Genomic DNA, 17,785 nt, shown 5'->3' with positions numbered 1-17,785 from the left:
CAACTGTGAGGTTGTATGCTGTGTCAATTTGAGCTGCAATGTTCACTTTACCCAGCAACGATAAATCAATCATATTATTCATGTGTTTGGCTAACTGCTCATGTTTCATTATTTTCTGAGGCAAATGCCTCAAGTCAGTCTCACCACTTTTCGTCCATGACGAGTCCCAAACAATAAGCATGGAAAGAAGAATAAAGCATTTGCCTCGTCACAACCACAGAGCCATTCACATTTCTGATAAACACTGTTGTTAAACTGGCATGTATATTCTTTGTTCCTGATTGTACTATTCTATTGAATGGATGAAACTGGTGTAGGTCTTCCTCTTGCTTTGATTTCAGTCTTTTCATTTAATGTCAGCCGGGAAAAGTTGATGCTTTGCAAAGACGTATCTTGATTTTCCATCGTCAAAGAGTAATTAACGAAAGCACAGCTTAACCGCACCATCCGCATGCAATGTAAACATGAGACTGAGCTGCACCAACTGCAACTCATTGTGCCAATTAATAACAGACATGAATCATAAAGCAACTATGAAAGTAACTTAAATTTTGGTCTGGTTTTAATGAAAATTCACTTAATAACATACTGAAAATAACATATACTGTCATGACTTTTTATTATGATATATATTTGTCAGTAGAGTATTATTCTACTGTGTCTCTAAAGGAATCATAAGCCTGGCAGTGAGTGTCTGGGGGGGCTGCAGCTCCTAGGCACGAGCCGCCACTGATCAACACATAATCTAGAAATCTTCTATCTTCTCCAATCTCCAAATACAATTTCACTGGAAATTGGTGTAGTATTTGATAATGCTTTATTCATTGACATTAAAAAATTGGTCACAAGCTAATATGTTTACTTTTGCTTCCCAGGAGAGAGAGAGAAAAAAAGAAAGAAAAAAAAAGCTTTGTATTCAACAGCCTTAGGAAGATTTAAAGAGCTTATGGAGAAGGGTAAAAAATAATAAATGCAAACTTGGTTATCTGTACAAAAACATAGGTGTCCCCCACTTTATGTGACCTCACTTTCTGCAATTTTGCTATTATGCAAGGACTGTCCCACTTTGAGAGAATAAAATTCACAATTATGCAACTGACCGGATTGGATGTGTGAAGATCATACAGTACAAACAGTGTAAGTGCGCATGGACTTCGCTATGCAATTGAAGTACATGAGGCCTTGTGGGATTGGGTGGAATGGTGCGTGAGAAACATTTTCCACTGTTGTGTGCTGGTCTACGCTACTGTCATCTCATATTTTAGAGAGTGGATCTGCTAGTACTGTTGACTAAGGAACCTTCAAGAGCATCTCCTAACCCCTTTATTTCTCCATCAATGTACAGAGAAAGGATTGTTTTAACATTACACAAAAAGTTGTACATACCGAGACGAGCTGAAGCAGCCAACAGTGGTATCTGCATTTGATTGTGTATTTCATCTTGATATGAGTACAATATGTGACACTAAGAAGATGCAGACAAAATAAGGAAATTGGTGAAGTAGTTAACATAACTTTCAGCAAAGATAATGGTGAGTATTCAAGTAAATACCTGTTTCATTTCTGCTAATCTTATTTTTTTTTTTATAAATTCAGATAATTTATTTATTTTCTTAAAGACTTAAAGATTTTTCATTGGATTTGCACCATGAATTTATAGCTGTGTGCCAAAAATCATACTAAGAATGGAAAGTCAATGACTGAGTAGACACTCTAGAGTCTAGAGTGAGATACAAGGCTGGTGGAGCCTCGAATCAATTTGCTATCATCAATGGCCTCTCATCCACACCTCCGATGTCACACCGCTGCACCACCACAACAATGTCATTTGTCACCACAACCACCTCATGCATCAAAATAATAACCAGCACTCAGCAGTTGCCAGTTACACTCCAACTCACTTCAAAGACTCATAACTTGCCACCCACGATGAGTACAAAGTTTCAATATGGTCTTTTATGGCTTTTAATTTTATATCTTCAATTTCATTATATATATATATATATATATATATATATATATATATATATATATATATATATATATATATATATATATATATATATATATATATATATATATATATATATATATATATATATATATATATATATATATATATACATATATATATATATATATATATATATATTATTTAACTTTCATATGTCATGTTTTGGGTGGTATATGGGGTATCATCGATTTCCCAAATGCTGCAGTTATTGGGTTATTACATGTAATGATGGTTCTTAATGCAAAAACACTTAGCAAACTCTTTTTGGAACACAGCCCCTGCATAAAATGAGAACCACCTGTATAAGAATGTGTCTGTCAGAAAAAAAATGTATAGCTGGGTTTGTATATCAAGCAGAATACAGAATAAGAACATGGCAACAAAGAGGTACATCTTCATGGTCTTTAATATCTACAAAGTTGGAGTAGAGAAATTATGTTTGGTGACTTGAAACATGAAAGTAAATGGCCTAAAGAATAAAAGTTTTAAGTTACAAATTACCTCTTTGATGAAGTCTTCATTTTGGTCAGATAAAAATTTTCTTGGAGGCCCTTGTTGGTAAACAGCAGTTTGTAGAACAGAGGTTAAGTCTGAAACTGTTGCGTCTCTCAAAGGCACAGCAATAGTGTACTTGGTAAACATGTCTATAATAACAGCAACAAATACATTACCACGATCAGATGTTGCAAACTGTCCAATTATGTCAATACTCACAACCTGGGGACAAAATAGAAACAAATGATATTAGATACACAGATATAAATGCTCAGACAAAAAAAAATACAGCAGGTCTTTGACAAAGAACAAAGATGGTGTCATAGAGTGTTGTTCTATGACAGATAATCTTTTATTGCAGTAAGCTTCTTATGGGGAAAATAGAGATGGAATCCTCATTAGATGTATAAATGGTGGAGTTTACTGCCATGGCAAGTGAGTACTTAGATGGACAATCATGGGGGTTTAAGTAAAGGAATGGGAAACTGATAAAACTTTTGAGTTCGCTGACAAGTGAACATTGCTTATAAATGGTAACGTGAGCTTATTGGGAGATAAGTTGAAACAACCCTTTTGTTGCCCGTGAAACACCCAGCTATCGGGTCCTCTGAAGAATTCTGACTTAATCCATGATCAGGAATAATGGAGTAATGAATAACTCCAAGATGGGGACTATAAAGTAGAGATCCAACTTACCCCAAAGAGGGATAAGAAATATTTACTCCAAAAACAGAACATTCCTGACATTTCATTTAAAAATATAACCATACAGTACAGGAGCCTTAACAGCCTCTTAGAAGCCTTAGGCCAGACCCTGCACATGGAAAAAGCAAAACTGAGTTGTGTGCTGTGAAATATTGACACAATGCTGGGTAGTGCTGATGGCTGTTGAGCAAACGTAAACACTATTACAACACAATATACTGTACGTACATACTCAAAGCATAATACCAATGCCTAGGTAACCAGTCCATCCTCAAATAAGCACTTCATGAACAGCATGAAGTATGGCTGGGAAATGAAGGCCAGCTGAAAATTTCCCATTATCTAGTCTGATTCATTCATGGACTCCATGTGCAAAAATGCAACATCAACAGCCTCTTAGCTATCAGACTCTGGCAATCTAACTTACCAGTGCTACCTCCTTTATATGAACTGTGATTGTGTTGGAAAAGATCTTAGTTTTATGGAACTTAGGGTCACATAAGAGGAGGGGTTCTGGGAACCACAAGCTTGACATTACAGTACGTGAGTTGTCCAATCCACTGCATAACTTATATATTTTTTCTTTCAAGCCTTTTCCTACTATAATACAAGATGGATAGTTCAAGGGCAGATACACATAGTATTCTACCCTCTTTCATTCTTACTGGTGTTATAGATATGTTTTGCTATGGGGCTCCCTTTCCATAAGAAGGGCAAATATCAATCAGGTTTACCCATTATTTGTCACTATGCACTTGGCTCATTCATACTCATGCTTCCTTGATGACCATCCCCTAATTTCTTCTAAAACCTTCACGCCATCCTTCTCATACTTCTTGGTCTTCCACTCTCTTACAGTATTATATTGTATTAACTGTATCATAATCTTTTCAAATAAATCAATTTCCATCCTCTCAGTATGTTCATTCTTCTCTGCCTGGCATTTCAATAAAATAATAAATAATAAACAAAAACAGACTCACCTCCCAAGGTTCTGTAACTCGGACATAACGCTGATTTGGTCTATTCAGTTTATTGAATTCACAGGTTTTGCATCTAACAATCTGTAAATATACAAATATGTATATGTTATAAAGAAAATTTACAACTTAATTTTAAATTTACAGATGACACTGTACGCTAAAAAATTTGGGAGAATGTTTATTGTCAGCAACTTTCTATTTTTATTTTGGCTACGTATTTACCAAAAATTTAAATTACTGGTGGGGGTTAAGGTTCTCAAAATGACCGCGAATCGCCAAATCCGCGAGTAACATTTGCTTACGGGGGCATTTTTACTTGTGTTTGTCCCTAGGACAATTATTTCTTTTACCTGTATTGTATGTGTATCTGTGTAGACATGCACAAAACACATATACAGTGGTCCCTTGGTTAACGAACGCTTCGGTTAACGAATTACCTTCAATAAGAATCTTCAATTCGGTTAACGAACAAAAATTCGATTAATGAAATCCTTACGAAAATCATGTTTTGTTTTGAACATCAGCTGATCAGCTGAGAGGGTACTCAGCCAATTCAGTAATCTGTTCTTTGTTTATATTCATTTCCATTGGAGTAAATATCAATAAAGTTACACTTTATAATATTTATGCATGTTTTCTATTAAAATTATTAGTCATTTTAACATTTATTTAACATATTGATAATAAAGCTCCTCCCCGACTTACGACAGGGTTAGGGACCCAAATCCAGGTCGTAAGTCGAAATGGTCTTAAGTCGGAAATGCTTAAATAATACATAGAAAATCTAAAATGGGTGTCTCTTTTTCTTCTCAGCACCACAAAACTCTCACTTTTAAGCTTGCCAGCCATTTTAAAGTGAATTACAAACGAAAATTTTGTCTGTTTACTGACGTTGGGACTCGAAAATACATAATTTGACAAAATTTTGGTACGACTGAGGCAGGTCGTAAGTGCGGGTGGACGTAAGTCGAGTAAGTCGTAAGTTGGGGAGGAGCTGTATATGCAGTACAGGGAACTAATTAGTTGTGCACCCATCAGATGCGAGGGTTGGCCACCAGGCGTCAGTCTGGCTTTGTTAACAATCAAGAGAGCAACTATTTTGTTGGTGTCTTGAGTATGTTTGCATTTTTCATTGAAATTATTGGTCATTCTGAACTTTAATTAACATATTGATAATATATAGCGCAGTGCAGTGTTGATTTAAAGAAAATAATCTTGAATTACACCAAGTGAACTTTAAATTTTATTGGTGAAATTACTGCATCAAGCATGGGTCCTCTGAAAGGTGATTTCTCCTCCATCTCCACTTCCTTCTCTTCTCCCTTCTCCTCCACCCCACTTCTAATTCCCATCATCATCATCAACCAGGAGCCTTCTACATACACAACTCAAAGTAAGTGTACTTTACTGCATTTTTTTTATACTTTGTATGTACTTTTCGGTGAGCTGGAACCAATTACCCAATATCCCATTGAAACAATGGATTTGGTTAACAAAATTTTCGGTTAACAAACGACCTTCTGGAACGAATTGTGTTCGTTAACCGAGGGACCACTGTACAATGATCCCTCAGTTAACGAACGCCTCGGTTAACGAATTACCTTCCATAAGATTCTTCACTTCGGTTAACGAAAAAATTTCGGTTAACGAATTCCTTACGAATTTTTCCCAACATGTTTTCGCCTGCTCACCAGCTGTAGTATTAGTCCGCCAATACAGTAATTGGTTTTAGGGCTTAAATTCGTTACCATTTGAGTAAATATCAAGAAGGTTGTACTATTCAATAATTTTCCAAGTCTTATATTAAAGTTTTTAGTCATTTTAACAATTATTTAACATATTTGAAGTACTGTACAGGGAACTTGTTTTTAGCGCGCCAAACAGCCATTCAACACACCCAAAATGGCGTCAGTGTGTGTCCCTGCTCAGTGGAGGAAGCTTCTTGCTTGAGACTCTCTTGAACATACACTATTTTTACGTTTTTACAGCACAATTATTGGTCATTCTGAAGTTTATTTTACATATTGACAATATATAATGCAGTGAAGTGTTGATTTAAAGAAAATAGTCTTGAATTACACCAAGTGAACTAAAATTTTATAGGTGAAATGGCGGCATGGGGTGACTTCTCTTCCACCCCAATGCCTTCTCTTCTCCCTTCTCCTCCACCCCCATGCTAATTTCCATCATCATCAACCACGAGCCTTCTACATGCACACCTCAAAGTACGTGTACTTTACTGCATTTATTTTTAGTTTGTGTGTAATTTTCGGTGAGCTGGAACCAATTACCCAAAATCCCATTGAAACAATGGTTTCGGTTAACGAAATTTTCGGTTAACGAACGACATTCTGGAACGAATTGTGTTCGTTAACCGAGGGACCACTGTATACAATACAGGTAAAGGAAATTACTGTCTCTAGAACAAATATCTCCCTGTCCTGGCTGCAAAAATGCCAGCAATTTTAAAACTACCCACAGACATTTTTGGGTACATCCAGAGTGTCATCTGCGAATAACAGATAATAGAGGACCGCGAAATAAAAATCAGCAAATTATCCGAGCGTACTGTATTTCAAAATGAATAGTGAACACAATGATCCCATTAAAAAATAAAGAACAACAGCATGAAATCCCATCTTATGGAAAAGTATACTGTAAAATCACACAACAAAACAATCCCTGGCAGACCCTGCCCTTTCGAAGGTCCATCTGCATTCTGAGGCAAGGATACTGTTTATATGGGTCAGTATAAAGGTTGCATAAAAAGCTGCTCACCTGTTAAATTTGAGTACCAGTATATGAAGCAAGCTTTGACCCTGATCTAGTCATTGTTTGGAAAGCCAGTGAGTCAATAGGTACAATGGGATGGTCTCTGGATTATTCATATGTATCAGACATGAACTCAAAAATCAGACAAAAAAAAACATATTTTTCTGCTAATAAGGATACCTATCATGAAGAGGGAGGAAGAAATTCCCACTCACTTGACTTTTACCTTAGCTATAAAATGCATTTTGTATTTAAGTCCTTTGTTTTATGGCCCACAGTCCATCATCAAGTGAATTGTGAAACTCCAAACCAAATGGAAAGATATGGAGGTGATGCATCAAAAAAACAGTAATGTAATCAAGGCCACTCAGTCTGAAACCGAGACCAGACTGTTTAGAGTTGAGACCTATCTTCTGAGCCAAGACCAGCCACATTTATGGTTTAATATTAGGTAGCATCGGGATGGTTAAACTTAAGGTGGGATACACTAATCTTCAGGTGACAGCTAAGGTCACCTCTTTTTGGGGTGACACTTTCAGTGAGTTATTCTATATAAAGACAAATACATCTTTAATGTTCAGCCAAATAGCAGCAGACCAAGGCACATAACACCTTCTAGACTGTTATGTTACCTTTGCACTGTCAGGATTCCTTGCCAATTTTTAATTGACTTAAACATCATGGCCTTCTAAAATGTGAAATAAATTGTCAAAGTTGCCATAATCAGAAGAAATGGACAAAACACTCCAAAATAAGGATGGCTTCGTATGGGAAACACCATACCTAAGACTGTCAGAAGTTCAAATTCACAACTTCTGTAAGGTATGGATCATTTTTTCTAAATCCCATGTGTCAATTCAGAAATGGATCTTTGCAATATATCTGTGGAGTGATAGTATCAGTGAAACAAGCCACCATGTAAACATTTCTGAAAAAATTATGAATTGATTAACATTTTTTCAAGAAGTGTGCAGGAGGCATTTTCAAGCAAATCTAATTCAACTTGGACGTCCAGGTATTAACATGGAAATAGATGAATCTTGCTCTCTTATAAGCCAAAGCATCATCAGGGATTAGCACCACATATTTCCTGTATGGGTCTTCAGTATTGTCGACATAAGCATCAAACTAGCAATTGGCCAATCTTCTTATGAATACTAAGGTTTACTGTCACCTGAAGATTAGCCCCCCAGTAGCACCATGGTGGTGAAACTTCAGGTGGGATAAGCTGGGGACAGATCTTCAGGTGATCCGCAATAATTTATAAACCTGTGTACAGTAGAACGTCGATTTAAAGCGATTTAATTTAAGATTATTGATTTAAAGCGACACCCACAATTAAGGACAATGTTTTAATTTAAAGCGAATCTTTCCTATTTTGCACGAGTCAATCTGGCGCATCATATTTTAAAATTCGCGCCTAATGTTTCTCTGGGCAAAGTTGTACTGTACATGTACTCAAAATAATGTACTAAATAATTACTAAAATTTTTGTCTAGTGCAAACTATAGCTTGTTTATATTCAAATTAATTACACATCTTATAAGAATTCCAGTAATGTAAATTATATTCTCCCCGGTCACTTGTGGCATTTTATAAACAAAAAACAAAAACTCAATATAAAAAACATAAATAAACAAATAAACACTTCACCAGACCTTCGGTCCCCAACTGTCAAACGTGTCACTGTCACCTTCCCCCTCCCCCTCCCACTTTCCCAGCCAGGGTTGGGTGGTTATAGGCTTACAGTTTTTATCTGAAATAATATCACAGACTAAAGTTAGGAGAATATAATTTGCATTGCTAGAATCCTTGCAAGACAGGGAACAATTTGAATACAGTAAAACCCCGCTTTACGCGGTTTCACTTTACGCGTTTCCACGTTTACGCAGTACCCTGCCAAACACGGAATGCTCACTTTACACGGTGCATGTACTCTTTTACGCCGGAAGCGGAGCGGGCAGGGTGCGCACAAGGTTGCCCAGTCATCAAAACATTACCAAGTTCTTCACCCGCCACCCACCACAGCCGGTCCAAGTCAGTGATAGTGATAATGATAGTGAGGATATGGACTTATATGGACTTTGAGGGGTTTGACAAAGAGGCCCTGCAAGCCTCTGTGGTGGATAGTGATACAATTGATACAAGTGATACAGGTGAGGGCCAATAATCTGCCCTCTGCCTCGGAACCAACCCCCCATCCCCGTGTGCCCAGCCATCTTTTCTACTAATGTAAGTGTTAAAAAACCTAATATTATTGATATTTCTCTTAATTATTAATTGTGTGCATACCATCATAAAATTAAGAAGTTATTTTTACTACAACGTAGGTATTGTGTCTGAAAAAGTGGAGTTTGGGGGTCGGCCCGGTCTCTATTTCAATTAATCCCAAATGTTATGTTGTTCACTTTACGCGGGCCGCCGGGGGTTCAATTGACCGCGTAAAGTGAGGGTTCACTGTAATTAAAACATGTCAGTTCAGTGACATTTTATGAGTGAAAAACTTAAAGGCACTATTAAGGACAGATACTAGACTTTGGCATCAACTGTCAAACATATCACCCCACGTCTCTCCCCCAATCTTCACATCAGCCGATTGCTAGTAAACAGACCATTTCACGTCCCATAATTTTAGCTGTGTTGATTTATGAGTGTTTGTGTTGACATAATACTACAAAAAAGCAATGTTTTGCTTATTCTAGATGGGCTGAGGTGCATCTGGGTAGATTCTTAGTCTTTTTAGTACAGTATTACCCCGCTTTACACGGTTTCACTTTCCGCGATTTTTCATTTACGTGGTACCTTGCCAGAACCAGACTCACTTTCCTCGGTGCATCTACTCATATACGCGGTGAAGTATAATTTTTTTTTTATTTAGCTCATAAAATTCATACAAATTACTAGGCCAGAATATAATTTACATGGCTGGAATTCTTACAATATGATGATCATTTTGAATATAAACATCATGGATTTTGCATTAGACATACAAATTTTAGATCTAATGTAATAATTTGGTTTACACAAAGCAAATATTTTATCTTTTGTGCAAAATATATGAAGTTTACATTCAAAATATTCCCTGACCTGCAAGGAATCCAGAAATGTCAATTATATTATCCTAACTTTAGTCCGAGGTATTTTTTATTACTAAACGTTAAAATCTAGAGTTTTCACCCAAACATTAATCAGAGAGGTAGGAGCTAGTGAGCTGGGAAGAGGGGGGGGGGTTGAGTCCATTATTTGAATGGACATTAACCTGGCGACTGTATTTCTCTTAAATATTAACTGTGTGAGCATACCATCATAAAATTTAGATGTTATTTTTACTACAACATAGGTATTGTGTCGGAAAAAGTGGAGTTTGGGGGTCGGGCCAGTCTCTATTGGAATTAATCCCATATGTTCTGTTGTTCACTTTACGCGGTTTTCACTTGGTTTTCAATTTCCACGGTACCCTGTGGGTTCAATTGACCACGTAGATCGGGGTACTACTGTATTTTGTTTCTCTCAAGTACCAAACTAAATTATTCCATTGAAACAACACTTCGATTTATTGCGAATTCGGTTTAAAGCGACCTCTCTTGGACCATATCTCGTGTTATATCGACGTTCTACTGTATTATCAGTTCTTAGAATAAATCTTTTTGTAAAATATAAGGGTCATGGTTCAAACACGCCTAGCATTTATAAGGAGTTGAAATCTATGGATGATGGAGGGTCAGTGTTATCTTAATACAGTACTGAAATATTTACTAATTAGTAGAGGCACATGTGTACCAACTACCAAATTATTGTGTAGTATTGCTTTAATTTCATGATATAGATATGTGTTAACAACTCACTCCCAACTGACTAGAAAATTAATAGGTAAATTTGTGGTCTTGAAAGGTCTCGAGCAAAAACTTGGAATCACAAATGTCAAACTGAAATCGAGACTGAGACCTGAAATAAGGTCTCAAGACCTACATCACTGTAAAGAACTAATTAAAACATCATCTTTAAGAATTATAATCATCAAATTAAAGGCAGTTAAACAAAATTATACCCCTAGTGTTACAAAGTCCGGTGCAAGATATCATCACTCATGAGGTCAAGTCCTTTGGTCATTATAAAGAGAACGTAAAAAAAAATATTGCTTAAAAATATATGAAGTGAAAACTTACAGTTCAATTGAACCGTACAGGTACCTGAAAGAAGAATGTCCTCAGGTAGTCAACAAAGCTCCATGATCTTTCTCTTAGGTGCAAAATTGTAGGTAAGGCTCAGATAAAAGATCACTACAAACAAATGATAAAATATCCACAGTGAAATTTACTGCACTGTGGCACTTAGAATTAAATTTATTTAATTTTAATTTCATAAGTTATTACAATACCTGTACTTTACATTATCCTGTCTAGGTGAACTAAAGTGCAGAAATATATCTACACAACCTATTCCTTCCCAACACTGCTTCTTAGTTCCCAACAATGTAAAACAGTTTTCTTCTTTATACATAATCAATTAAAACCCGGCTGTAATCCTTGCTTTAATTTATATTTTATTTTCAAATTTCATATACAGTATAATGAAGTGATGAATTCTTTCATCCAATAATCTGGTACACATCCAAATTGCCATGTACTTTAACCTTTAAAAGTGTACAGTATACTGTAAAGTATATGTAAGTAAGAACACTATAGATTATAAACTGTATGTGCATAAATAAATAAAAGCAATTACTTACCATTGCCACAATGTCTTCTACCATGCTGGTCCAATAGTATCTTTCAGTTAGGCGGCGTAAAGTTTTGGTACGACCTGTGAAACATGTGGCCATTTATTTTTATAAAGGGATATACAGTACAGTACCATAGCTAGAAAATTTAAATATTGGAGAAAAATTCAACTTTTATTTTTCCAAAGAGTTCAAAGTGAAATTCAGTAATTTCTATACTACCTTCTGTAAATTTATGATTCACAATTATCCCTTTCATGGAAAGTGTAAATAAGTAATATTTTCCCATTCACATCACCATATACCTTTTGTAGTAAACCTCCAAGGTAAATAATAAAATTTGGCAAAGAACAAAGATTTGATCTTTAAAGTAGAGAATAACTGGTTAAAAATAATATAGCAGAACCTTTCAAATTCACACTGAACCTACAACCAGGACTGCCACAAGATTCTCACACCATATTTCAAGAACTACATGTTCCACATTTAGTCTTGAGAGTTTCATGAAGGAATTATTTGTCTTTACAATGCGAACATTACAAAATATAATTTGACATAAGTTAGATGGCAGACACTAATAGACTCACTTGTCAGTTACGACATTGCATCCTCATATATTCTATTTGCCAGTGTGTGTGTGTGTGTGTGTGTGTGAGGAGCTATCAAATACAGTAAGTCCTCGTTCAACGCTGTACCAGACAACGTTGTTTTGTTTTTACGTCACTACTCTTTAGATACCCATGATTCCGACAACGTTCCGACCAATTCGTTATTACGTTGTCACCCATCACGGACTACTTTGCATGGTGCATCACCCTCTCTCATCTTGGCACACTACGCTCTCTCGTGGAGCATCCCCAGTCTTTGTTAGGCTTCTACAGCATACATGCGTGCTTAAGTATTTTTGTTATAAATACGGTACTGTAACCATTCGAAATGGCTTCCAAGTGCCCATCGAGTGTTAGTGATGCTAGTGTTGTGAAGAAGCAATAAAAGACCATTAGCCTTACTACAAAAATGGAGGTTTTAAACTGTTTTAAGAAAGGTGAACATGCTGTGGACACTGGAGTAGCGCAAGGCCTAACCCCCCAACAACAGTGCATACAATCCGGACCAGCACAGACAAGATTAAGGCTAGTGCTGGAAGTGGTACTTCTATGAGTGCAACAAGGATATGTCGTGCTCGAAGTTCAGTGATTGAGGAGACGGAGAAGATGCTGGCTATGTGGATAGAGGACCAGAATCAACGCAGTGAACCTGTGAGCCTTATGGTTACCCAGCATAAAGCAAAACCCTTGTATGACGACTTAAAAGCCATAAAGGGTGAAGGATCGAAGGATGAGAACTTTATGGCCAGCTGAGGATGGTTTCAACATTTTAAGCATATTAAGATGACTGGTGAAACCGCTAGCTCAAAGATTGTCCGCAACATGGAGGAAACCCTTTGGTGTTATAAAGAGATCTACAAGGAAAAAAAGAAGAGGAGCACTAGCAGTCAACGCTGGATTCTTTTTTTCGTTGTCGGGAGGCAGAAGCAACATCTTTACAACAGCCTGCAAGGGAGGAGGAGCAAACAGCAGCCGAGGGAGAACCCCAGTCAGAGCGGGAAGGGGAGCCCCCCTCCGAGTCTCAGTGACTCGCCGTCCTCCTCCTCTCCACTACCCACCATACACTCGCTCCACCTCCGCCCATCAGTGAGTACAAAACAAAATGATTTAGTTTATTTATCTTTTTGGATGTATAATAAATATTTTCTTTAAAAATTCCACTGAATTTATGTATATGTAATGTATTTTATGGGGCAAAGGGGGGCTGGGGAAAATAACTAGCGTATTTTATCTTTTTCTTATGGGGAAAATTTATTCCGTTAATGTTGTAATTTTCAAAAATGTAACCACGGCGTTAAGCGAGGACTTACTGTATCTGAAATTACATAAACTGCAGTACTACACAATAATTGTGTGACCTAGTGACTGAGTTGTAAGTGCAGCCACATGAAGCATTTGAACCTAATTCATCATTTTGAATAAATATCCATGAATAAGTTACAAAGTAAAATCAATGGCAATAGCATTGTGAAATACTGAATACATTTTATAATTTCTTGCAAAGGTTTTGAGAGGTAAATAAAAATTTGCCGATGATGTATGTCGTGGCTGACAAGCAAGTCTATTACATAGTGTCTGCCATCTAACTTATGTCAGCTTATATTTTGTAATGTTCACATTGTAAAGACAAATAATTCCTTCATGAAACTCTCAAGACTAAATGAGGAACATGTAGTCTTGAAATATGGTGTGAGAATCTTGTGGCAGCCCTGGTTGTAGGTGTGTTGCCGATGCATTAATATAATTTTCTTCATTATTTAAGCTAATATATGAACATTTGGAAACTTGTCAAGATTTTAAGTAACGATGAATAGTTTATCATCATAAAAATGCCACTTTTGGTTTATGTAATATTTATTCTGACAGTGATACAGCCAAAAATAGACCCACCAATGACAATCCCCATTACATACAGCCTTACTTCACCAAGTACTGCCAGGCAAAACTGCAAGTATGAAAGCCAGGGTGAGGTCAATGGAACTTTGGCTGACTGTACTGTACATACAAAACTTGTGTATGGTCCCATGATCATCAACACAAATTATCATGTACAGTGCACTTCACCAGAGGTTAGCATTAGAAATGGCAATAACAAAAAAAAAATAGTAATAGTAAAATACAGTGTATCTACGTCTACTTACCACAGTGTTCCCCAGTTTTTGCTATTATATGACATTCCTCGAACACCTTGTTTTTTTCTTCATTTGTATATAAAACCACTCGTTTCTCATTACCGGACTTGCCAATGTAATACATAGTTTTACCTGCAATGAATTTCAAGACTTTTTTAAGCTGATCATCATAACTTTCATTTGGTATACAGTACAGTGTACAGGTACAGACCCTCAAAGCTGGATATCAGAAAACCAGTGATTCCCTAAAACTGGACATCTCCTTCCCTGGGTTAGGTTAAATTTTTTCTCCTTGCCAAGTCAATTTTAGCACACTTACACAAACATAAGTGATTGTTTAATTTACTTCTTAAACACAAAATAAAAAAAACATCATGTACATATTCTTAAACAAAAATACATTAAATACATGGGTTTGTTAAAGTTCCAGAAGTTTCTAGTGAGTTGTGACATTTACCAAAAGTAGGGAATTCATAAATAACTGTTGTCTGATTGAATAAACAGCTAATACCTTGATTATTCTTACATATATTAATTTGTATTCAATAAAATATCATCACTGTTTTCACATAGCCTTAGAAATTAATACTGTACTCGTCAAAACAAACCAATAACTCAAGGTAACACATGTCAGATGCTAATTGTTTTGTCTTCAATTCAGGATTTCATGAAGAAATGTTCAGTTTCCATATAAATTTTTTTGGGGGAGGGAATAGCCCACCAAGGCACAGGTCATCGACTTACAATGGGGCCTAGGGGGCAAAAAATAAGAGTAAAAAGAAGTTAATAATAGAAAAGAAAAAGATTATATTAATCTACACCACAAAGATGCAGGAAAACCAGCTTCTTAAAGTGAGACAGATTGTATGAGTAAGGCAGAGCATTCCGCAGTTTGGCTGTGTGAGGAAAGAAGGAGGTACTATAATGGGTTATTCTAGTACAACCGACAGTACAGTACTGTATAAGGTTATTGGAAAAAAATATTTACATAAGTCTTCCAGGATCTTTTTGGGTATAAATGAAAAAAGAAGCAGGTTCTACCTCAAATAGAAAATTTTCTATGGCCAAAAGCTGCTGATCTGACTTTCTACCTTATTTACACACAATTGCAGGGTCTCAATTGTTTCTCTTACTATTGACAACACAACACACATACTGTATATTGTTTCTCACTAACGATTTAGTTTTTCATTTTTGTATTTATTTATCGTTATTATTAGTACGGTAGTAGTAATTTATTTCAATTTTTTATTACATTTTTTTATTAATTATTATTATTAATGTTGTTGTTATTGTTATTAATATTATTATTATTATTAGTATTAGTATTATTATAGTTTCGCCCCCCAGGCCTTGATGTGGGTCAGTATTAATCAAAATAACATCAAATGTAGGTCTGTGATGCACACAACATGCAAACCGAGCAAATTACAGCACAAACAAGCCAGATGCAAAAAGTAATCAATTAGTATTGTACTCGGTTCTAAAGAGTAATCAGTACCGAATTACTCAGTTCTATCAAAGTACTCAGTTTGCCCATCCATACTGGCGCGGGGAAACGTGTGTGCATGAATGACGCCAGGAAGAGAATGAAATTTTAAATGCTTCAGCTAAAAATCCATAGATTTTATTGGGAGTTTTCAGAGTTTATGAGTGGAATTCACTTAAATGCAGGGACTTTTTACGTGGATGGTCACAAAAAATTTACCACGTATGTAACTGCGAAACCACGGATAGTGAATACTCTTATAATGAGGACTTCCTGTACTTTATTTTAATATATACTGTACCAGGTAAAAAATCCTCATCAAAGTACAGTAGGTGTATACGACACCTGCATGACTCACTTACAAGAATTGATCAGCCGGATTATATCTGTAGCAATTTAACAGCAATAATAATATATACTCAAGTATTGTAGTGAACAACTAAAGATACATTTGTAAGTAGCAAGATACTTTATAATAGATGTGGATGGGTTACTGCTTCCCTACAGCTGTATTTTGAATGGTATTTCACAATCTAACACATGAACTCATTTACTGTACTGCACAGTAAAACCAATCTCAAGCAGCAATCTTTAAGGCATAATTTTGAGGTTTACAGCATTGACTACTATACTGTACTGTGAATATTCTGTGACATCATTGTATTGTGTAACAAAATACAGTATTGTAACTGTATAATAAGTGTGTATTTGTGCATATTCACCATGATAAAACAAATTGATTAACCTGTTGGAAGAAGATGCCATAGACACCCAACATTTTTTCTAGGAGGCAATAATTTACAATAGCTACATGTACTTTACATAATTACTACCATCCTCAAGTTCAAGGCTCTCTACCAATGAAGTAATTGTATCTGCACTGACAGAACATTGAAAGGTAAATATGGTACTGTATCTGTTTTTATATGTATCAATACCATTATCTCAAACAGTTAATAAATACAGTAAAGACGAAACAAACAATCAATCAAAGACAAGATACCAATACTATACAGTATACTGCACTACAAAATAATTACCTTCAATTAAAAATTTCTTTGCTGATTTTCTTATACCATTCTTCTCACTTAAATGTACAGAGGATAAATATGCTCCAGTCTCCATGTAATGTCTGATCTGACGTAGATGCAGAGCTCCATCTTTACCTTTTCGTACCATTTCACCAGCCTGAAAAAATGCAGAAGATTCTTCTGTATTTTCAAGTTGGTCATTACAGTAATTTTATATTTGAACAAAATACCCATTACAAGAAACAGAAAGATGAGAAATGACCTTGAATTTCCATTTCATAACTGAACCTAGAAAGAACAATATATCAATAAGTCCACTAAGCCTACAGGGGCACTCGGCAATGGCCCCTTCTTTTCTCACCACTACTGTACTACTACTCCTTTGCAACTTTCCTTGAATGATGGAAACCCTCTACATTAGGGTGTGAGAGCAGTTAAGGTAAACTAACGGAAAAGGTCAAGTTGCTTCACAAGTAAGCTGATACTATGATCTTTCTCTCTCTCTTTTTCTCCACAAGTAAGCTAGTGCTGTTCTCTTTATCTTCACACTAGAATAACCCATTATAGTACCTCCTCCTTTCCTTACACAGCCAAACTGTGGAAGCCTCTGCCTCCTTCGGTGTTTCTATACTCGTACAAACTGTCTCACTTCAAAAAGCTGGTTTTCCAGCACCTTCGTGGTGTAGATTAATATAACCCTTTTCTTTTAAAATTTTAACTTCTTTTTACTCTTATTTTTAGCCCCCTCTGCCCCGTTGTAGGTTGATGACCTGTGCCCAGGTGGGCTATTCCCCATAAAAAAAAGTAAGCTGTAGTATTTCCACGCTAAGCTGGCC

At 36.1% G+C, this 17,785-nt stretch overlaps 1 protein-coding gene across 2 annotated transcripts in view; it reads right to left on the bottom strand.

The window, feature by feature from the left end:
* Positions 1–17,785, bottom strand: part of LOC121864994 — a 137,272-nt gene that overhangs the window by 10,150 nt on the left and 109,337 nt on the right. The window contains exons 32-36 of one of the 2 annotated variants that reach the window (XM_042364258.1): positions 16,959–17,106; positions 14,439–14,561; positions 11,699–11,772; positions 4,198–4,278; positions 2,516–2,731 (exon numbers count right to left, since the gene is read on the bottom strand). In XM_042364258.1, the coding sequence (XP_042220192.1) occupies positions 2,516–2,731; positions 4,198–4,278; positions 11,699–11,772; positions 14,439–14,561; positions 16,959–17,106 (642 nt within the window). The remainder of the gene's footprint in view (positions 1–2,515; positions 2,732–4,197; positions 4,279–11,698; positions 11,773–14,438; positions 14,562–16,958; positions 17,107–17,785) is intronic. The other variant, XM_042364259.1, reaches the window with a different exon arrangement.

The sequence above is a fragment of the Homarus americanus genome, unplaced genomic scaffold (genome assembly GCF_018991925.1).
Source record: "Homarus americanus isolate GMGI-L3 unplaced genomic scaffold, GMGI_Hamer_2.0 scaffold2539, whole genome shotgun sequence".
Classification (NCBI taxonomy): domain Eukaryota; kingdom Metazoa; phylum Arthropoda; class Malacostraca; order Decapoda; family Nephropidae; genus Homarus; species Homarus americanus.
This window is presented reverse-complemented; position numbering and strand designations above follow the sequence as displayed.